The sequence below is a fragment of the Vicia villosa genome, unplaced genomic scaffold (assembly GCF_029867415.1).
Source record: "Vicia villosa cultivar HV-30 ecotype Madison, WI unplaced genomic scaffold, Vvil1.0 ctg.000591F_1_1_2_unsc, whole genome shotgun sequence".
Lineage (NCBI taxonomy): Eukaryota > Viridiplantae > Streptophyta > Magnoliopsida > Fabales > Fabaceae > Vicia > Vicia villosa.
The window spans coordinates 20679-45403 of record NW_026705270.1 but is presented as its reverse complement, the minus strand read 5'-3'; the positions used below and the strand labels follow the sequence as shown (position 1 = coordinate 45403).

Sequence of the window (24725 nt, the reverse complement as noted above, 5' to 3'; positions counted from 1 at the left end):
TTTTGGCTCAATTATAACTACAAACTATCAGCCAAATCTCAAACTATCAGCTCTCTTGTAGGCCAATGAGAAACCACTACAAATTCCATTTATTATAATGATTCATTCAAAATACATAATTAATAGGAAAATACTTTGACCAGTTACTTCATGTTCCAGTTAATATTCATTTTTTTGATAAGTAACTTCGTATTCCCGTTAATATTTCAAATTTATTCCCCTTAATTTTCAATATTTTGATCAATAACTTCATGTTCTTGTTAATATTCATTATTTTGATCATTAACTCTTTGTTCCCGTTAATATTCATTATTTTGATCAATAAGTTCGTGTTCCGGTTAATATTCCAAATTCGTTTCCGTTAATATTCAAAAAAATTATCAGTAACTTAATGTTTCTGTTAATATTCAAAAATTTATCAGTAACTTCGTGTTCCTGTTACTATTTAATATTTTGTCAATAACTCCGTGTTCCCGTCAATATTTATTATTTTGATCAGTAACTTCGTGTTCCCGTTAATATTCAAAATTTGTTTCCGTTAAATTTTAAAATTTGGATCAATAACTTAATGCTTCCGATAATATTCAAAATTTTGATCATTAACTTTGTGCTCCCGTTAATATTTAATATTTTAATCAATAACTCCGTCCTCCCGTTAATATTCAATATTTTGATCATTAACTCCGTGTTCCCGGTAATATTCAATATTTTGATCAATAAACTTCATTTCCCGTTAATATTCAATATTTTGACCAGTAAGTTCATGTTCCGCTTAATATTTAATATTTTGATCAGTAACTTCGTGTTCTCGTTGATATTCAATATTTTGTTCAGTAACTTCATGTTCCCGTTAAAATTTAATATTTTGATTAATAACTTCATGTTCCCGTTAATATTCATTATTTTGATCACTAACTTCGTGTTTCCGTTAATATTCCAAATTTGTTCATGTTAATATTCAATAGTTTGATTAATAACGCCATTTTTCCGTTATTATTCAATATTTTTAGCAGTAACTCCATGTTCCCGTTAATATTATATACTTTGCTCTGTAATTTAATACTCACGTTAATATTCAATATTTTGATTACTAACTTCATGTTCTCGTTAATATTCAATATTTTGATTAATAACTTCATGTCTCCATTAATATTCAATATAGTTTGATCAATAACTTTATTTTCCCGTTAATATTCAATAGTTTGATCAATAACTCCGTGTTCTCGTTAATATTCAATATTTTGATCAGTAACTTTATGCTCTCGTTAACATGCCATTTTTTATCAGTAACTTCATGTTTCCCTTAATATTCAATAAATTTAATATTTTGAACAGTAATTTAATATTGCCTTTAATATTCAATATTTTGATTAGTAACTTCGTGTACCCATTAATATTAAAAAAACAATTAATATTCAATATTTTGATTAATAACTACATGTTCCCGTTAATATTTAATTTTTTTTATCAGTAACTTCATGTTTCTATTAATATTCAATATTTTGATGATATTTTTAAAACAAAAATAAATTAATTTTAACGTTGTTTAAAAATATTTGATGATAATTAAAATAGTTTATAATAACAAAAATCTTAAATTGACAAATTATAATGAAGAAGTATTCTATCAAATTATATAATACAATTATTAATAAATATTTAATATAATTGATTAAACTCAATTTACAAATCAAATATATTATTCCATATATAAAAATATTTGAATCAATAGTTAATTATTCTTATATATATATATAAATATTTTTGTTTTGGAATTATTTATAAGACTATTTAAATCAATTATAAACTTATTCTCGCTATTATTCAACATTTAATTAAATGTATTAATATCAATACAATATGCGTGTACCATATAATTATCCGTGTGTATCCGTAATATATTTTTTTGTATTTGGATAGAATTGACCCCATTAAAGTTTTAATGGTAATATTTCAATTATATTATATTATATATAGATAAATATATATATTGATTATTGATGAACTTGTCCAGTTAAAATTTTAAATTTTATAAATGACAAACAAATTGTATGATTAATAAAAAATATCATACAATTTTGATATTATTTATTCATATATTACTTATGTTTCATTCTATTACTATTTATTCATACATTACTTATGTTTTATTCATATAGTACTTATGTTTCATTCGATTATTTATGGTTATTAACACCCATAGTTATTTTTAAATATGTTTTTAAATAAAATAGTCAATAGATCTAATATATTTATTTTATTTAGTAATCTCTAAAAAATTTCATTAATATATATATATATATATATATATATATATATATATATATATATATATATATATATATATATATATATATATATATATATATATATATATATATATATATATATATACTTTCAGATTTTATATTTTAAATAATTTAGTAGTATTAGTAAGAAATCTTATTAAAGTGAAAATAGAAAATAGTAGTTAGTTTTTCTATACAGAGAATGACAATGACACATGTTGTATTTTAAATATTTTGAAAATATACTTTATTTTTATAATAATAATTATGCATTTTTTATCAAAAAAATTCATAAAATATATAAAAGGAATGATATGTCTAAAACACTTTATTAAAATATGTATCTAATAATATTTATCCTTTTGTTAAATGAGATGTTAGAAATCTTCTAACCATATGAAATTTGGTTTCAAAAGTATGTTGATAAATTCATTATTTTGGAAAGTTTCTATTAAATAATTTTGAATGAAATCAAGCGAGATAAATTATTTTTATTAATTTTTAATGATAATTTTTTTCAGGGAAATGATTAATGTCACAAAAATTTATTTCGTGAATTTTAACGAAACCGTATTTTTTCATGCAAATCTAACTGAACTAAATCACAGAGTTTAACTTGATTGTCTTCCAAGCGAAACTTACATACTATAAGATTAAAATTCAATTTAATTTAGTTTTTGGACTGAATTATGTATAAGTGATTCACTCATCTCTTATAATTTCCTTCCAGCTTCTTCTTAGATAAAGAATGGCTTTTTGTTGACATGCGGTGACGGTGAAGCAAGACAGTAGTAGATCTTGCAAGTGGAGCAAGGCAGTAGTAGATACTGTAAAGAATGGCTATTTGTCTTATTTTTTAATAATAAATTATAATAATATAGAAACAATCATTCAGAAAAAAACAATTATTTATATGAGCAAATATAGATTATGTGGAAGATTCGCTTTGCATTCACGAAATACTTTTCGCGTTAAAGAGCAACGCTCTTTTTTTCAATAAGCAATTGATTACGAAATCACACTAGGGGTGCAACCCAATCGGACAAATTACAAATTCGTGAAGCAAATAAGCGGTAACTTGTACCACTCGTAAAACGAGAAAGAAGAGTTCAATTTTAATGATAATTTGATTCACTCAATTTTTGGTGATACAACTTCAATATAATTGGAGTACGAAATATATTTGTAACGTATTTATTTTATACCAATTAAATTATTCCCAACGTAATGATTTTAACGTATGGGTAGTTAAAAAGGCTTTTATATCTTATAAAATTAGATATTTTTAGGTAAATCATACAAAAGTACAATATTTTCTCAAAATTATATCTTTTTTAGGTAAATCATACAATATTGTAAAAACAGTATAATTTTGTAAGATATAAAAGTACAATATTTTCTCAAATCTAATAATTTAAAAATACATATTGCAATTGTAAGTACTAAAAGAATAAGAAATCAAAAGTTGCAATCACATGCATTAAATCATAAATTAAAAGTTGCAATCAATCAATCAATGATTTCTAAAGGTAATTATGATATTTAACTTTTTTATAGGTAAATGATTTATGTCTTTTCATTCTAAACTCTTTATTTACCTAAAAAAATGTACTTTTTTTTATTTATTCTTTGATTCTATTTTCTTATACATTTCAAAATTATGTATATATTTTTAATTTGTAATATTTTTATTTTATTTTATTCTATCTTTATTTTTTTTGTTTTGTTCGAGCTTACAATAAATAAATATCAATAATATTTTATAAAACTAACTTTATAAATTATATATATATATATATATATATATATATATATATATATATATATATATATATATATATATTGATAAACTTAATTTTTTAATTTGACCTAACTAAAATATTCTTTAGTTCTATGAATTAATATACAATATTATGTTATTTATATATTATAATATCTATAATTTTTATAATTACTAAGATTTAATATAAATATCACTCAAACATAAAATCAATTAATCAATGAAATTTATTTATTAAAATTTGCAATAATATACCAATTATTTCCATATCAACAAAATAGGTGCGCTGCTTCATTATTTCAACAAGCCATTCTTTAAAATCACATTCAAATCGACCATAATGCTTGGACTATTATGGATAAGAAGTTAAAAATTGCAATCACATTAAATGAAAAATCAAAATAATAAATCAAAAGTTGCAATCAGATTAAATCAAAAATTAAAGTTGCAATCAATTAAAGATGATTATGATATTTAATTTTTTTTATAGGTAAATGATTTATGTCTTTTCATTTCAAAACGTACTCTTTATTTACCTAAAAAAATATACTGTTTTTTTCTTTATTCTTTGATTCTATTTTCTTATACATCTCAAAATTATGTATACATTTTTAATTTGTAATATTTTATTATATTATATCTTTATTTTTTGTTTTGTTTGACCTTACAATAAATAAATATCAATAATATTTTATAAAACTAACTTTATATATGTTGATAAACTTAATTTCTTAATTTGAAATAACTAAAATATTCTTTAGTTCTATGAATTAATATAAAATATTATCTTATTTACATATTATAATATCTACAATTTCGATAATTATTAAGATTTAATATAAATATCACTCAAACATAAAATCAATCAATCAATCTATGAGATTTATTTATTAACATTTGCACTTAAAATATAAAAAATTAAAGTTTATTCTATGAATTAATATAAAATATCATGTTATTTACATATGGTAATATCTACAATTTCGACAAAACTTGCGCAAGCATAACCCAGTAATTTCAAGCAGATTCTCCATTGTATATTGACACCAGCTAACTTGATTTCTACTTCTACTGCTCAAATTTTCAGGGCAATCAAAGAAGAATATTTATTTCAAACGAATCGTATGGACGATGTTTGCTACTGTCTGCACCAGAAAAAAATCCAAAACACATGGATTAGGACAATATTTAAATTGTTACTAAAAGAATAGAAAATAGGAATTGGATACAACCCACGTAAAAAAAACGAACCATATACTATGGAGTAACGCCAATTGGTACTATAGAATGATACACTACAAATTCAACATGCAAATAACATGAAAGATATTTTCTATCATGAAATGAAAAGAAAAGAAAGGAACAAATGTTAAATATCGGTTTGTATAAACCAAATTTTCCACGATTAGATTTGATGAACATGATAGAGAATGTGAAAGTATGATCGGTTATATATAGTAATGATAAAACCGTTTTGGAATGTGGAAGGTGGAGGACTTGGAAGGCAGAAGAGTTGTGGACAGTCTCAATCATCAAGAAAAGGGAGACTTTTCTTATATGATAGATAACCTCGTCAAATATTTTGAATTCCCAATCCAATATATATCGTTAAACTTTAAGAATGAAAAATGATAGGTTACTATTTTTAATAGCAATAGTTTGAATTCTCAATCCAATATATATCGTTAAACTTTAAGAATGTTACTGTTTTTAATAGCAATAGTTTGAATTCTGAATCCAATATATATCGTTAAACTTTAAGAATGAAAAATGATAGGTTACTGTTTTTAATAGCAATAGTTTGTCTTAAGTCTATAAGAGATAGATTTTTTGTGCATGTAGTTTTCAGCATGCTGCTGAAAGAGTGTGTTTTGTTAGCTATTTTAATATGAAATCAAACTCTATCGTAACTAGTACAATTTATTTCCCCTAAAAAAACTTAATTCATTTGGAACTATTAAGCTTTAGATCAGATCTTGATAGAAACTTTTTTTTTATAGAAAAATCACTATAATCTTATAGGTGTTTATTAATATCATAAACCAACCAAATACAAGTTTAGATTCACTCTTTTATAAACCCTAAAGTTGTTAGAAAGTTAATACTCCGATGAGAGAGAAACTGTTTGGCTCTCTCCCTTCTCTCTAGCCTGCTTCTTCTTCTTCTTCTGCGCGCAATATGGAATGGCGGAGAGCTGAGAAGAGAAATTTCAAGCATATTTCTTCAAGATGGGATTCGTTTCTGTATGGTGGTATGCAGGTGGGAGAAGGGGAGATTATATCTTCTTTTTACTTCTCGGATTTTCCGGAGAGGTGTAGGGCGGTGGATATTTTCAAACTCTTTAGTTGTGTGGGAGAGGCAGTTGAGGTGGTGATTCCTCCCAAACGTAATAAATTCGGAAAACGTTTCGGGTTTGCGAGATTTAAAGAAGTGAGGGAAGAGAGGTTATTAGCTGTGAAACTCGATAACATTCTCATTGATGGAAGAAAAATTCATGTAAACCAACCTAGGTTTGTGAGAGAAGTCAGGGATGTAGGGAAAGGGGACAAGCACAAGTAAGGGGAGATTCCAAGCAACATAACCATGGTGGAATCAGAAGGGAGGTGAATCCGGGGAACCCAAATAGAAGAGTGGATAAATCTGCTTCCTTCGTTGATGCTGTACAGGGAAGAGAGCCTTTGAGTACTGCTGTCGAAGTGAGCTCTGAGCTAAGTTTCAATTCATCCCCTGAGATCAAGGAAAAGTGGAAGAATGCTTTCATTGGTGAGGTCCTTTTCTCAGGTGAATCTTACAATATTCAAACACATTTGGAGATAGAGGGTTTCTTTGCTATTAAAGTTCATCCTTTAGGGGTAAACCTTTGTCTGCTTGGAAGAAGGAATTATTCAAGAACTCTTAACTGAAGGAGAATGGTGGTGGAAGCAGTGGTTCAAAAGCATCAGTCCTTGGCATCCGAAAATTGTTGATACTGAGAGGGTGATGTGGTTGCGTTTGTACGGAGTACCTTGTCAAGCATGGAGTTTTGATTTCTTTGAAAAAATAGCTAACCTGTTTGGCTCGTTTATATGCATAGATGAACACACTAGAGATGCTATCAACATGGACATAACAAGGATTATGATAAGAGTCCCCTTCAACTTCACTTTAAAAGAGCAGTTGGTTGTTTCTATTGATGGAGAAAGATTCACTCTGTTTTTACGCGAAGATATGTATGGACCGCTGAGGATTTTGGAAAAGAAGGCCGCAGAATCGACACAAGTTTCAAACTCTTCATCAAATTCCGATTATGAATCTCGCAGAGAAAGTGAAGCTAGGGGGTATGAAGGTGATGAGACTTTGGAGATCTCTATGATTCGGATGATAAAGATATGCAGGATTGCGGCGGTGGAACGGGAAAGACGGAGCAGGATAGGAACGGCGGAGATGAGATAGTTTCACACGGCAAAGGGCATGGAAGGGACAGAAAGAATCATGATTTTCCTAGGGAAAATAAAAACTTTATATTAGAGTCAGCTAGTAGAGTAGAGGGTTCTTCCTTTGATAAAGCTATTCAGGAAATTCTTGACCTAAAAAGGAAGGAATTGGCAATTCAGAATCACGTGGAAGAGATTTCTTCTGAACATACCTTATCCATGCAGAAATATCCAAAGTTTAATGATGTTTCTTCAAAAAAGATTGGTGGGACCAATTCTTCAGAAGCCGTTTCAGAAACATGTTACAAGGAGAGAGAAAATTTTTCGGTCTAGTGCTTTAAGTGAGGAGGATGGAGTTTTGAATAAAAATATGGGTATCAAGAAAAAGCCCCTTTTTAAATATTTAAACGACTTGGGTGGGGCCCATACCGGATCTTCTGTTGGGCCTGGTAAGACCTCTTTTCTACTCAAGCCCAAGAGTCACTTGAAGGATAAACCGGTCGCGAGGGGGGTCCAAAACAGGTTTTTGCTTTTAACCCTGTTTCTCATTCTTTAGCAGTTTCTTACAGTACCAACGACCAAACTGATTCTGTCTCTTCTGCTTTTCATCCGGTTGATTCTGACATTGATAAATGTAATAATAGAACTCTCTCCAATTTTGGTAAGAGTAGTGATGATAGGATGAGTAAGGAAATGGCTAAGTTGGGTGTCTTTATTGATCAAAATCGGAAGGATGTTCTAAAGAAACCTTTGAGTATGGAGGGGCAATATAGGGGAGATTAAGGTATCGATGGAAGGAAGGCGCTTATGAATTGTCTTAAATGATTATTGGGAGCCTTAATGTTAGGGGGGAGGTAGTCTTATTGAAAGAAAAAAAATTAGAAGCTTGATATCAACAGGAAGGGCAGATTTCTTTCTTGGTCAAGAAACAAAATTGAAAGAGATAACGGTTTCAATGGTTAGAAGCATGTGGGGGGGGGGGGGACGAGATAGACTTCTCTGTTACTGGTTCGGAAGGACTCTTGGGGGGATTGTTGTCCATTTGGAGAACTCAAACGATCACTGTTTTTTGCTAGTTTTAGGGGCCCGGGGTTCCTTGGTTCAAAAGTTTTGTGGAAAGGAAATTGTTACTATATTGTCAATGTGTACTCCGCTTGCTCCATGGCTCTTAAGCGTATTTTATGGTCTCGGTTGATTGAGTTGAAAAACAAATATCAAGACGGTGATTGGATTATAGGGGGGAGACTTTAACGCGGTGAAAAAACAAAGTGAGAGAAGCGGTGTTTCTTCTAGAAGTAGCACTTTGGAATGGAGGGAATTTTCGGATTTTATTGATGAAACCGGTCTAATTGATGTTCCTTGCAAAGGAAATAGGTTTTCTTGGTTTAGTGGGGATGGAAAATAAAAAATTAGAATCGATAGATTTTTAGTTTCCAACTCTATTATCTCGTCTTAGGGTGTTGTTGGCCAATGGATTGGGTTGAGAGATGTATCCGATTATTGCCCGGTTTGGTTGATGATTGACAAAGAAGATTGGGGCCCAAAACCATTCAAATTCAATAATGAATGGTTTAATGACAAGAATTTCCTTGATTTTGTTAAGAAGGAGTGGGGAGAGATCATTGTGCACAGGAGAGGAGATTTTGTTTTGAAGGAGAAATTTCGGTTACTTAAGGAGAGATTGAAATGGTGGGAAAAAATGTTTTCGGTAAGATAGACTTGGAGATTGAGGAGAATGTGAAGGATTTGAATGAATGGGAGGATAGGGATTTTTGGGAGGAAGAGGTTCATCTCAAAAAGGTTAAAGCTTCCAAGAATATTTGGTTTAATCTTAAGTTAAAGAAGAACATGCTTATTCAAAAAAGTAGGTTGAAATGGTTAAATGATGGAGATGTTAATAGTAGGTTTTTCCATAATGTTGTAAAGGAGAGGAGACGTAGAAACCATATTTGCTCTTTAAATTCCAACGGAGGAGTTGTTAATTCGGTTGATGACGTGAAGGATATGGTGAAGTCTCATTTTGAAAGCAAATACAAAGAGGATTGTATTGAAAGACCTTTGTTGGATGGAGTTGCTTTTAATTCTTTGAGTGAGGAACAATCTTTGTCGATCGAAGCTCCTTTTTCGATTGAAGAAATTAAAGAGGCGGTGTGGAGTTGTGATGGAAATAAAAGCATGGGACCGGATGGCTTTTCTCTTCTTTTTATTAAGAAGTGTTGGTTTTTCCATAAAGAAGATGTTCTAGCTTGTTTCAATAGTTTTTTCTCCGGAGCCGTGTTGTCCAAATGTATCACATCTTCTTTCCTTGCTCTAATTCTGAAAAATAGTAAGTCCTTTATCTTTAGATGAGTACCGGCCTATTTGCCTCGTGGGGAGCATTTACAAGAAAGTTCTTCCTTCCATCATTTCTAATTGTCAAAGTGCTTTTGTTCCGGGTAGGCAAATGACGGATGGAGTGTTAATTGCTAACGAGTTGGTTGATTTCGCGAATAAGGATGGAAAGGAGTGCCTTCTCTTTAAAGTAGATTTTGAAAAGGCGTATGACAAAGTGAGTTAGAGCTTTCTTAGGTACATGATGCGTAGGATGGGTTTCGGGAATGTGTGGATGAGGTGGATGGAGGCTATTGTGTTTTCTAGCAAGATGTCGGTGATTATTAATGGTAGCCCAACGAAGGAATTTTTGGTGGAAAGGGGGCTTCGTCAAGGAGATCCTATCTCTCCCTTTCTTTTTGTGATAGTGGCAGAGGGGTTGAAGGCTTTGGTTGGAAGAGCGATCGATAATGGGGACTTTGTAGGGTTTAATGTAAATGGGAAATGCTTCATTGATATTCTTCAATTTGTCGATGACATGCTTTTAGTAGGTGATGGGAGTTGGAACCATCTTTGGGCCATTAAGGCGGTTTTACGGAGTTTTGAAACGGTATCGGGTCTTAGTATTAATTTCCATAAGAGCAAGTTGATTGGGGTTAACATTAATTCGCACTTTATGGGTTGCTACTCATTTCCTTAATTGTAGGGAGGAGGAGAAGGAATTCAAATTTCTCGGTATTCTTATTGGTTCAAATCCTAGGAGATTTTCTACTTGGAATCCTCTCTTGGATAATGTTACGAGGATATTGAATTCTTGGAAAGGGCGGTGGCTTAGTTTTGGAGGGAGGATAACTCTTATAAAGTCGGTTTTAAGTAGCTTGGCTATTTTTACTCTTTCTTTCTACAAAGCCCCTAAGAAGGTTATTGCGGAGTTTAACAAGATTCAAAGTAACTTTTTATGGGGAGGGTTGAAAGAGAAAAGGAAGATGCATTGGGTGAAGTGGAATGACTTGTGCCTCCCGGAGGAGAAAGGCGGTCTTGGATCTAGAAGGTTGGATCAATTTAATAAAGCGCTTCTCTTGAAATGGAATTGGAGGATTTTCGGTGCATCTAATGAATTATGGTATAAAATGTTAAAAGCTCGGTATGAGGATGTGAATCTCAAGTTGAGTTGTGATTATGTTAACGTCAAGAAGGAAAGGAAATCATCGGTGTGGTGGGCGGATTTATCCTTATTGGGGAAAGAGTTACCGGAGAATTTTTTTACTAACAATTTTCATTTTCAGGTTGGAGATGGTCAAAATATTTCATTTTGGAAATCTCATTGGATGGAAGTCGGCCCATTGAAGGATCTTTTCTCGAATTTATACAAGATATGTTTGTTACAACATGTTTCATTTGGTGCTTTGGGTGGGTGGATTGACGGGGCTTGGAATTGGGGAGACTTGGGCATTCTCGCTATTCACTTTTTAGGCCCTACTGTTGTTCCGAGAGAAGCTGTATCTGCTGCTGGAAATGTGAATGGTGCTGCTGGTCCGAGAAATGTTGTCACAGTTCTGAGTGTTGCTGCCACGGCTCAGGATACCAATGGTTTGTTGAGACTGCAGGAAGCTAATGCTCAGAATGTTGCAGCCAATTCTCAAGCGGCTCATATCCTGTATTGTGCTGCTAGTTTGGAGAATGATTTTAACAATCTGTCTCTGTTGCTTACCGACGTTAGGTTGGTGGAATCCCAAGCGGATTCGACTGTGTGGAGGCTCCAAAAGGATGGAGTGTACACCGTTGCTTCTTGCTACAATCTTCTTTGTAGTTTTTTGGTTCCTTATGGTCCGGCCAACCGTTCTGATTCGGCTTTCTTAGATATATGGAAGGTAGATGTTCCTTTGAAAGTAAAGGCCTTTGGTTGGAGATGTTTCATCAACAAAGTTCTGACGAAGGATTCTCTTTTGTCTAAAGGTATCATTGCTCATACCGCGAGTCTTGATTGTGTTTTTTGTGCCGTTTGGAACAAATCCCTTTTACACTCGTTCTTATCTTGTCAAAATGCCAGTATCGTGTGGAGGGAGATGGCCGAGTGGATTGATTTACCTTTTAAAAGAGGTTTAGATTTCAAGGAGGATTTTATATATATATTGGAGCTCTTATTGCCGGTCTAGGAAAGTCAAAAGAGGAAAAGTTGGTACCGTTTGGTTAGCTATTTTATGGAGCCTTTGGATGCGTAGGAACGACATAGTCTTTAACAACGGCTCGTGGACTTCGAGGGATGTGGTTTGGAGTTGCAAGGCTCTTGTGTGGAGGTGGTCGTATATCGGGAAAATTAATCATTCCAATTATAACTTCTTCGAGTTTAGCAATAACCCATTGTTTTACTTAAGTTAAGTTTCAATCGGTCTGTAATTTTCTTGTTTTGGTTTCTTTTTGGTGTAATTTCGAATGATTGGTGATTTATAATATATTTCTTGATTTCAAAAAAAAAAAAAAGAATAGACTAAATTAAACATTGCATGCAATAACATGACATCCACGATCAACTAGAATTTACCAGCTTTTAGTGAATTTCATTGCCTATTAAAAAAAACAGCTTTAAATTCAATAAATTATGTATCAAATCTTAAAACCCGATAAAATTCTGGAAGGAAATAAATTGCTAATGTTGATATAGCTATAAAATAAAATTCTATAAAAATATAAAACATAATGATGAAATAAAATAAGTGTTAGATATATGGTATGATAATCCTGGATATCTTCAAGAATCGTGTTTGTTCACTTTCCGAACAAAGTATTTCGACCCTATTCTTTGTCTGGGTTCACGAAATCTTTGCGGGGATAATTCTTGAAGAACAATCTGTTTCTGACAATGGAGAACAGATCAGAATGTAGAGAGGAAGTCTGTAATTTCGTATATCAAATCGAGACCAAAAGACTCCTTATATAGGAGACCAATAATAGAAACGAACAGACACACCTTTTCGGAAAACAGTTATGTCTGTTGGAACGGGTGCAACTATTCAAACGAATCGTTATGTCCGTTGGGAACGGGTGCAACTATTCAAACGAAACATTATGCCCGTTTCTATTATTCATATTCAATTACGCGTTTGGCTTGACGAGCGTGCACTCCGCACTACCCTAACTCGTTTCAAACTTAACGCATAATTGCATTGGCCTATAGTAAATCACATTACTACCAAAATGCATTGATGATACTAAAATCACCAACAAACTCCCCCCATTTTAGTATAATCCTTGATTTACTTTACAGGTATAACGATCAAACAAATGCATAGAAGAAAATGTCTTACGATTGAATTTTCATCTTAGTACAAATACACATTCCAAATATTCGAAAATCGGGGTGTCATAATGATTGAACCCGTCAATCCATTTGAATATCTAAAGATATAGTACACATATGTTTCTTACAATACTCTACTATTCATACTTGACACTTTACAAGCCATGTGTCCTTATCCATTAATAAGCATATAGGAAGCCAAGTCCAAGCTTCTTGAAGCGGCAAAACTTCATGCTCACATAGGTGATCCTTTTAATCTTGCACCTGCATTTGCAATTTTTCAAAAGAACCATTAAGAAGATATACTTCAACCTAGCCATCACTTGCAGGTCTGAGCACTTACCTTGGAAGATAAACACAATTGCTCCAATCTTTAACTATGATCTTTCCACATTGAATTCTGCTTCTAACGTTGTATTAGAAGGGAATTGGGTATACCATAACTAATAGATTTAAATGGACTTTAATACCATCCCAATTACCGACTTCTTCACTAAGTCTCTTGCTAACCCCTTCGTCAAGTGGTCAGCTAAGTTTTGTTGCGATCGAACAAACTCAATAGATATCACCCCATTCATGATTAATTACCTAATCATACTATGTCTAATACCCAAATGTCTAGACTTGTAGGTGTTTAGTGTACCATCTTTATGATACTTCCTTCTAAACACTCACTTGCATCCAACCAAGTATGGTTTGACATTGTTGAATCAATTTCATCTTGGATAATAACATTATTCCAAGAGAAGTCTCTTGAAGTTACTTCTTCATTGTAAGTCTAAGGAACATCTTTCACTTGAAGAATAATCGAAATCTTACGAACAAAATTCTCACTATTTCCTTTAATTAGGAAAGAAAAAATAAGTCGAGAATCTATTTTGTTCGGCTCTAGATCCTTAGTCTTTCAGACTTCCTGCTTATTATAAGTTCGAGTTGTTTTCAACAATTACGGACAAACTTTGTGTTTCAACAATTGATGGAGAATCTTCCTCACGAGGTTCTTCATTAGTGAGAATCTCGAATTTATTATCCTCCTTAATAAGGTTTTCAAAATTTCACATCTCTAAATTCAATAGTTACCTCCAAATTCAGAATTTTATATAAGTCATAAATCTGAATCTATCTTTAAATATTCTGTGTTTTATAATAATAGTTTTCATTAAACACAGACATATTTTTCACATATAATCCCCAAATTAATTATATTATTCATACATTTCAATCCATAGAACATGCCATCCATCGAATTTCTTACACGTGAAGAAAATAAAATTCGTATTTCACAAAACCAATACAGAACATATATGTTTATCATACCGAAAACTCAACTTTAATTATACCTTTCAAATCTTGAATTGAATTTCATGCATAATGAGGATCATGAACTAAATAGATATATCCATCTCATGATATTTACATCTCACGTATATCACTATATAAATTTTATTGTTCCTGCTTTATTGAGATATATTGCTTCATAAAAAGGTTTCATTCCATATACAGAATCACGTATTAACATAGATATGAAAAAATATATATTATATAATGTTATAGTGAGTGTATTTGAATTAAGGCTACCTTTCATGATACACTAACAATGCAACGATTCATATTGAAAACCTTTGGAATCCTGCCTAATTATCTTATATATACATATTTGAATCAAGACCACCTTTTAAGATATACGTCATATTTACGCGGATGCATTACGATACTCATTCAGTCTTTTATATCAGCCCATGGAATATAGTATATCTATGATAACGATTTTTGTACAGTACCAACACAACATTCCACATTAACATATATATAACCATTATTTTTAACACAGAATATGGATACTATCATTTTCATAATACATACGAGAAACAATAAAACATACTTGATATCATAATTTTTTACGGTGTTTTAATTTTAATAAGAAATAATAAAACGTACCCGGTTTATGATGTAAATTTTTCGTGTGTTCACCATATGTAAATTATCCTTGAAACTTGTCTAATTTTCTGAAACTTTTAGTCATCTCCTTGACGGTGCTTCCTCCTCCAGCCATGATTATCAAAAAGAATACTTTGTTCGTTTGTTAGATTTTGGTGTGATAATCCTGGATATCTTCAAGAATCGTGTTTGTTCACTTTCCGAACAAAGTATTTCGACCCTATTCTTTGTCTGGGTTCACGAAATCTTTGCGGGGATAATTCTTGAAGAACAATCTGTTTCTGACAATGGAGAACAGATCAGAATGTAGAGAGGAAGTCTGTAATTTCGTATATCAAATCGAGACCAAAAGACTCCTTATATAGGAGACCAATAATAGAAACGAACAGACACACCTTTTCGGAAAACAGTTATGTCTGTTGGAACGGGTGCAACTATTCAAACGAATCGTTATGTCCGTTGGGAACGGGTGCAACTATTCAAACGAAACGTTATGCCCGTTTCTATTATTCATATTCAATTACGCGTTTGGCTTGACGAGCGTGCACTCCGCACTACCCTAACTCGTTTCAAACTTAACGCATAATTGCATTGGCCTATAGTAAATCACATTACTACCAAAATGCATTGATGATACTAAAATCACCAACAATAAGATGACAAAGTTCTGGTCAAATCTTGTTGCAGTTTCACTATTCTGCCTATCAATTTTCATGTTTCATCATGCCTAGAGTTCATAAAACAATATAAATATAAAGAATATGGTAAATGTAAAATATATCAGAATCATATTCTTCTTGTTTTTTATCACTACAAGCATACCGAACCAGAACATACAATGGTTCTATAGCCCAGCCAGCCCGGGCATGCGCCCGGGCTCAACCCCTATATTTTTTATACTCTTTCTAATTTAATGATCAATTTTTAGATAAAATCAGGGGAAAAACTAATAAAAATAGAGTGCGAAAATTAAAAATGAATAATCAATGATTTAGACCCAACCCAATTAATTATTTATGAATAACCAATGATTTAGACCCAACCCAATTAACTAAACAATAATTACAAAAGAGGTTCTTGCTAACGAGTGTCCTCACGGCACTCGTTAAGATACTCGATAAAGATTGTTTTTTTATAAAAGTCAATATTTTAATTTCTAATACATTTTTAATGGATTAAATACACACATTTTTAAAAAAACTTACCATTTTAATTACTTAAAGAGTGTTTTTGGAGTACTGGTCAACATTTCCCTAATATATAGCACTTGTCTTATATATATTCCTAAACGTCAGTATTATTTTTTATCATTAATTATGACTATCATAAAAAAAAACATATATGAAATATGATAATTCTATAAAATGAATGTATTGCTTGGTTAAAACATATATAAAAAAAGTTCAAAAGATATTTAATGCATATACTTAAATCAAAATAAATAAAAGCAAAAACAAGTTCCTTTTAGTTTATTTGAATTAATTTATTTAGTCTTTTGTCTAATTTACTTAATTTATTCTAGTGTTAAAAAATATTTTAAAAAACACGAAAAATATTTTCTTTTATTATTATTAGATTATTTATTTTATTAAAAAAATAGAAAACATGTAATTTTTATTTAATTTTGTTTTGCTACTGTTTGTTTTTTTTTTTAATTACTATAATTTCTAATAGTTTTATATACCCTATATAAATTAATTGATAAAACATTCTACTAAGGATATGAGGTTTGTAAGCACTCCTCAAGTTCTTTCTTAGTTAAGTTTATTATTAAATTTAAGACAATTAAATTCATTCATAAATTAAATAACTCAGAATCTTCTGAGAGTTCAGGTTCACACTCATTCCAACTGCATCAGTCTCTCCTTAAGTACTCTATTAGTCTACAAATTCATTGAGTTGACTTTGATATTATCGGTGTCGACAACATCCGTTGAAAGAGTTTTTTCAGCGATGAGGATTATCAAGTCTAATTTGCTCAACAAGATCAACAATTTGTTGTTCAATGACTTGATGATATGTTACACCGAGTGGGAGATATTCAAGTCAATTAAAGATGTTGACATTATTCGAAGATTCACCGCAAAGAGGTCTTGGAGAGGGCACTTACCTCCTAATTTTATTTAGCACAATATTCGCATGTTAGGTTTCATCTCTCTTATGTAGCACATTTTATGACTATTTATATATTATGTCACATGTAATTTGCAGTTAAATTTTTTGCCCAGACTATCTAAAACTCCTGGCTCCGCCAATACACTAAAAGCAGTACACTGATCAACAGAAAACACCTTTGTTCATCAATACAAGAAGAAAAAAAAAACCACCCATGTTGAATCACTAAACCTAAACAACAAAGAAAAAGCATAATCAACACTAAAATAGACGATATCTCTATCTCTTAAACTACCTAATCTCATCTTTAAAACTTTGCACAATATTACACAACATGACATTCAATCCAATTCTCAACACCAATTAGCATTTAGCAATAAATCACATAATTCATGACATTAGCATCACATAATGCATTTATGAACATTGATCATACACGATTCATCCATAACATACACACGTAATTACATGATATTCTCAATTAAAATCATAATTAAATTAAACAATTGCCAACCAATCCTACTCTATCATATAAACAATTATTTAAGCTTCAATATGCTTCAAACGACACATAAAAAGGAGTTACGGATCAAAAGATACAACATTTCAATGTTTGGAAAAAGTTTTGCACTACACGGTCCGCTTAGCGACCTCAAGCGCGCTTATGGAATTAGAATTTCAATAACCCCGCTTCAAGCGGCTAAAAACAGTAACTTTTTCTCTTCGCAACTCCGCTTAGCAACTTAGCTCCACTTAGCGAGCTCCTTTTATTTTTGAAAAACAAACAGCCTCCGCTTAGCGATCCTAGGTCCGCTAAGCGGACCTGCAATTTCACAGAAAAACAGAGCAACATTCAGAACTGCGAAATGCACAATCCACTATTCCAAATCACTTCCAAACATCAAATACAACCAGTATTAATCATTATTGAACCATAACATTCATCAAAATCATGTTTAATCATGTAAATCCATATAAATTAGCACAAAAGTTAGGGTTTACACATTTTCATGAAATTGCAAAGATTGAAGATAGCACATACAGAAACACATTACCCGATCATAGATTCTACAAGAATTTGGATTCTAACTCTTACCTCTAGCTCTTAATCCACCCTCTTCAAGAATCTACTTCCTCTTCTCTTTTCTTCTCTATGCCTCTTTTCTCTTCTCTCTATATTTCTATCGTTTCCTAGTTTAGGTTAAGTCATAAAATCTTCTTCTAACCCTCATTATCTCATTGGGCTTAACCCATCCACTATTCTTATTTCTAATTCAACTAAGCCCAATAGCTAATTCTAATATAATTCTACCATTTATTAATTAGTTAAATAACATATTACCACACAATTAAATAATTATCACTCAAACAATAATTAAATAAAACACACAAACAATTATCAAATATCAAATAATCCTAATTAAATGAAATCTAATAAAAATAGGATGTTATACGGCAAATCCAAAATTCCAATCTAACCCGCCATTTTTGGCGCATGCGAGGGCCCAAAATATTTGCATGCTATGTTTTTGACTTAGTTGAAAATTGCCTTGAAGCATGGACAACTTTTCAATATTTTAATCCTTATTTGAATTATGTCTAGCAAATTTGAACATCGTACTAAATGGGTGCGTGGAAACAAATAGTGATTTTATTAAAGAATAAATTATGTATGTTTTTTTAATAAATAATGATTCATATATAACCTTAAATCGGATACAAGAAAAGGAGTACTCCAATTTGGAGGCAACACAAGACACACCTTTATCTCGAAATATAGTTAAGAGGCAGAATGTTCCAAAAATAAAAGTTACACGTATGTGATGAGCTATTAACATACTAAACCACTTTCAAAAATTTAACATGACCGTGGAAAAACAATCGTCGAATATGAACGTATTACCGTTAAAGATAATAACATTCCTAATCACCCAAAGATTCCATACGACCGCCAACCAAATCAATCCTACTGTTAATCTATCAACTAATTTTTTGATCTTGTGACTATTAACAAGAAAAAATCTCAACTCTTTCTCAATAATATCGTCCTTACTGCTAATTCAAGATTCAATTTTATTCCAAATTCCTTTTGTGAATAAATGTGTTGTGGATTCGTCTTCCGTGGCACAAAAAACACAAGCCTCCACCCGAACGTCCAGATATTAGATGGAGCTTTCAACTTCCATAAAAAATAAAAGGGCAGTTTTTTTTACATGATCTAGGCCATTGCTGTTGTCTATCTAGGCCATTGCTGTTGTCTAGGCTTCTGAAACTAACCGTGCAAGACTTGAGAGAAAATTCATTGCCATCCGTTCCAGCCCACTCAAAAACGTCGTCAATCCCTGTTGCGGGTCTGCCAAATATTTTTTCTGCCAAATATTTTTTCCTAATGTAATATGCCCTCTTTTAATTGTTGTCAGAGACTTAATTATTATTTTAAAAGAGTAGTTCATGTAGGGATTAAGTAAATGATTTTACTTTTTAAACTTAAAGGTAGTGCACTGTCAGTGTAAAAAATTTTATACGGTCAGTGCATCACAACCCTTAAAAATAAATATTTTATATTTAATTTAAAAAAAAAATCAAATTTTTATAAAATTAACGATTACTGTCAGTGCATTTCCATTATATCCTTACTTTTTGTATGAGACAACATTAAATCTACCAAAAAAATTTATTTAAATGAATACACACTTTAAAAAATAAATAAAAAAGAAGAAAAAAAGTGTGCTATTGAGAAACTGAGAAAGAGTGTGCCAGGATGGACTCGAATTATACTAAATATATCATTAGCTGTCAAAACAAAAAAAAATTATATTTTGATTTTCTAAGGTTTGAAGTTTGAAGAGCGTTGAAAAATGCTATATTTAAAGGCAAATTAAGCAATTATTCCATGCCATACCAGGACCATGCATCCTCTCCATCATCTTCCGTGAACTTTCAACAGTTGGATAAAACTTATACAACCCTTATCTTATAAATCGATTTTATAAATCGATTTTATGGATTTAAACTCAAACTCTAATGTGGTTTTAAACTCTGTTGTATATCTCTTATTAGGGTTTTAAAAAACGGTAACAGTCGTGTCGCAGTCGCGTAAAGGTTTTTGCGATTCCGATCGGTACAGGTGTGATTGTGGTAGTCGCGGTGTGAACTAACCATAATTTATTCTTTAATATAAAAAACGGTGATAACGTATCGGTATCGGCACTTGCAGAAACCGTTTTGTCGCGGTCGTTTTCGCAGTCGCGGATCGTTTTTTAAAACCCTGTCTCTTATTAATTTACCCATAAAATTTAGCCTACATGCTCAATGAAGACAAAATAAATAGTAACCATTTAAGATCATGTAAAATCAACATTCATTAGTAATTCCACTTAACTGCTTTTGAGGCAGAGAGGATGAGTTACCAGCATCAAAGCAATACTATGTATGGGAGTGAAAGCAGAGACTCTGTATACAACTCTGTATACAACGGCATTTGGAATCTGTATGTTGAGTCGATGCTCTTGGGACGAGAGTGATGCTCCAGCAGCTGTCCTTTGTCATTAAACTTCATCAATCCACCTTCCTCATCTCTTCCAATTATATCACCACAATTTGTAAAGCATACCATGGATAAAGAACGATGCAAAGCATGATCAACAGAAAATTCAAGAATCTTAGTCCAAGACGAATGCACTGCATATTTTTTCATCACCCATATCTTAACCATATGCATTTCCACAACCCATGCACTGATGAGTCCGTCAAGTACCAGCAAATTGTAGTCGTTACCATGAAAACCATATGGCAGAGCTATCTCTGACATTCTGCTTTCCTTGAAATCAAAGGCAATAATAACATCCCTATTGGTATGATCATTATAAGCCGTCCAATGAATAGAATCATTCCAGAGTAAACCGACTTCAGCATCACATTCAAAGTAAAGGATCACTTGAAAATCAATCTCAGTAAGTTTCCACTTATTAGCTCTCAATGAGAAAATCTCAAAGTAAATAATAGTAGATACCAGATAATAATCACAAGAACGGCGATCGGTGGAAGCCAAAATTATCAAGTAATCATCAGTTGAATGGTCATACGCAAAACCATAAAGAGAAATGTCAAGATTGGAATTGTTGAAGACAATAGGAGAGGCAGGTATTGTTTTATGGACACCTGTGGATGGATTCCATAGGTAGAGGAAGTCTGTGTAAGTATACAAAAATATAAACCCTCGGCAGGAACCTCCAATTTCAGGATATGATTTCGGGGACAGAAAATCGAGGCTTAGCGAAGCATACGATGACTCATGGTTAAGCGATGCATTAAAATCAATCGATAGGGTTTCCAAAATATTTTCTAAACGGAGAATTTTATTTGTGGGTGAAGCCGCAAGTTGAAAGTGTGAAATTGCAAAATCAGAATTAGTGATAAGAGAAAACCATGACTTACATACGCATTTGCATCGCAGAAGAGCCTTCACAGCCAATCTCAACAGAATTTCAATGATCAGATCCTGAGGAAGATGAACGCTCTTCTTCGACATCTCACCTTGCAGTGCATTTGTTTTTGGGGAACTGATATTTTTTTTAGTGTTAAATACGTTTTTAGTCCCTATAAATATCTTTATGCATGCAATTTCAGTTCCCGATATTTTTTAAAATTTTAAAAACTGTTTAATTATCCTTAAATTTGTAAATTTTGGAATAATTTTTTTATATATGCTTAGAATACTATAAAATATTTATTTATCAAGTTTTAAAATTTTTTAAAACGAGAAGAATTAAATATGAATTTTTCAAATTTAAAAAAATAATGATAAAAGTAACGGAAATCTCAACTTAGAAATTTGAGTTTCTTTTTTTCCAGAAATTTTTTAAAACATTATGAACATGTCTGTAAAATAATCATTCTAAAATACACATTAGTTTGACAGTAGGGACTGAAATTAAGTGCATAATAATTTTATAAGGATCATTCTTTAAAGTAAAATTTTATAAGAACTAAAAATGCAGGGTCGCATATTTATAGGGACTAAAAACGTATTTAACTTTTTTTTTATAAGCAGAGTCAACTATTTATAGAGATGATAACACTTAAAAAGCAATTCATTCCGCAGAATAAATTAAAGTTGTTTTGAAAAATTAAAACTTTTAATTGACATAATTATTTTAGACATTAATATCAATTTTAAAGATATGAATTTGATTAAAAAATGGTGTATTTTCATTTACTTTTCAAATCAATTTTTTTAATAGACTTAATTATAAATTTATTGTATTGTTATAAATAATTAGGATAAATTACACTTTTTCATTTTTCATTTTTCATTTTCCATTGAAGGAAAAAAACATTGTTTTTTATTGACATATTTTCTTTCCCTATTACGCCTTTCTCGCATACGAAATAGGGAATTCTCCCTCCCAAAATTTCATCTACCACGCTAGCATTAAATCATTTCAGAAATCAAATTCACTTGTTTCAGCAATCAACGATATTGTTTCAAAAATAAACTTCACTTGTTTCTTTCTATAAACCTTAAACCATCACCACTGGTTGTGTTGCTCATTACCATCATCAAAACACCATTGTCGGCAAAGCCTGCTCCTCACCACTAATCTATGCCCTCCACCTTCGATCTGACTTCTCCATTCACAGCTCCCCCGTTCTTCATCATTTGCCACCCTCCCAACAATAACTCATCAGAAAACCAAAACGAAAAAATAGAACAAGAAAAGAGGGAATCAACTCCGCGAGTCACCGTTCCAGAAACACTATCCACACTTTGTTCAGCCGAAACCGAAGTTGCAAGCACCACCAGAGTGTGTCTGGCCAGATCCTCCATCATGAAATCCCGGTCGGTAGTTTTCATTCTCTGTTTAAACGTTGTTTGGTTTATGTTGACTTGTGATAGAGTTGGTGATTTGAGACTTGATGCTTAAACACCTCGTGCTTAAACTTAATGAGTGTTACCCACGTCATTCTTGCAAACTTGTCTACAAAAGACAAAAAATGTCGATTTCCTCCAAGTGAAGGTTCTGGAAATGGTCCACACACGTCAGAACGAACTACTCCCAAAGCATGTTTTACTCTTGGGGTTACTTATGACCCAAATGGCAATTTGAGTTACTTGCCTTTCATGCATACCTCACATGACTTCTCAGGCTTCACAATCTTCGGAATGTCACGCACGAGCTTCTTAGAACTCAAATGCCCTAGGCTTCTGTAGTTCAAATGCCCCCAAGCTCTTGTGCCACAATTTACTATCACCTTCAGCGTCTTTTGTACTAAGCATTTTGTTTCAGCTTTCTCCACATTCACCTTAAATGTTTTGTTGCTTCTCAGTTCATATTCTATAATCTGCTTCTGATTAGAATCATACAACTTCAAGAGTTTGTCCTCATGACAATTGAGAAACCTTTCTCAATGAACTGCCCCACACTCATCAGACTACTCTAAATTCCAAGAAAATACCAAACATCCTTGATCAGAACAGTATTCCCATTCTTCACTTTAACTTTGACATTTCTCATACCTTCTGGATTAAGGTACTTATCATCAGCATATCTGATCTTTGTTCTCCTTCTAGAGTCAAAATCTATCAGCCATTGTTTATTTCCAGTCAAGTGATTTGAACAGCAAATGTCCATATACCACCAATCTACTAAACACTTTCCATCAGACTCAGAAGCCATCAATAGCACAGGTTCATCATCAAAATCTCCTTTGGCTATATTTTCTTCTTCTGATTTTCTTCCTTTATTTGACCAGCAATCTTTAGCAAAATGGCCAAACTACTTATAATAGTAAAATTGAACCATCTTCTTGCCAAACTTCTCCTTTCCCTTCTGATGTTTCTTCTCATCAAAAGTAGAGGTTTATGACTTCTAGAGTCTATCACCACGTATATTCTTGGCTTCTGACCAATAATTCTTCTGTTCTTTCTTGACAAAAAAAGCTTTCAGGGTTTGTTCAACTTCCTTCTCAGAAGTTCTTTCAATCAGGCGTAACTCTTGCGCCTCTAGACTATTTTGCAGCTCTTCTATTCTCATGGTGTCCAGATCTTTAGAATGTTCAATTGCTACAACAATGTAATCAAATTGAGGAGTAAGCGATTGATAAGTGCCAAAATGTACTTATTTTGTGTATGTAAATAGTGGCACTTATTGATACTTTTTTTAATACTGTTTGAATAATTCCCCGTTTTGTGTATAAATACGTATATTTTGTGAATAGTTGTATTTTCATATACTTTTATACCATTTGATAGTTTTTCCTTTGTTTTTATAGGTATTCATGCTTATTGGAGCCTTGAGGAATAAAGTGTCAAAGGCACGGCTTCGATTTTGAAATTTCGGTGAAAGCCCGCTTAGCCACCGTCAAGCGAACTTCCAAAGACTCAAAATAAGGATGACCAAAATCATCATTTTGGTTTCCATTCATTCATTATTGGATAGAGCATTGAATAGGCTTTCCAACGCTTCGAACCGGGCGCAATTCGGAGTTACGGTTCTCGAGTTATGGCGAAAACAAAATCTGATTTTTAGCAGACTCCGCTAAGCGGAGGGGGTCCGCTGAGCGGAGCTCCAGCGGAGCAA

General features: G+C 31.9%; 1 protein-coding gene across 1 annotated transcript; it reads right to left on the bottom strand.

Annotated features, from left to right (window-relative positions):
• Positions 1-20455: 20455 nt before the first annotated feature.
• On the bottom strand, positions 20456-21701 carry LOC131629684 (F-box/kelch-repeat protein At3g06240-like). Its single transcript, XM_058900462.1, has 2 exons — positions 21580-21701; positions 20456-21303 (listed from the first exon to the last, which is right to left on the bottom strand). Exons 1-2 carry the CDS (start codon positions 21671-21673, stop codon positions 20558-20560), a joined length of 840 nt encoding a protein of 279 aa, XP_058756445.1. The 5' UTR covers positions 21674-21701; the 3' UTR covers positions 20456-20557.
• Between the last annotated feature and the right edge of the window lie 3024 nt (positions 21702-24725).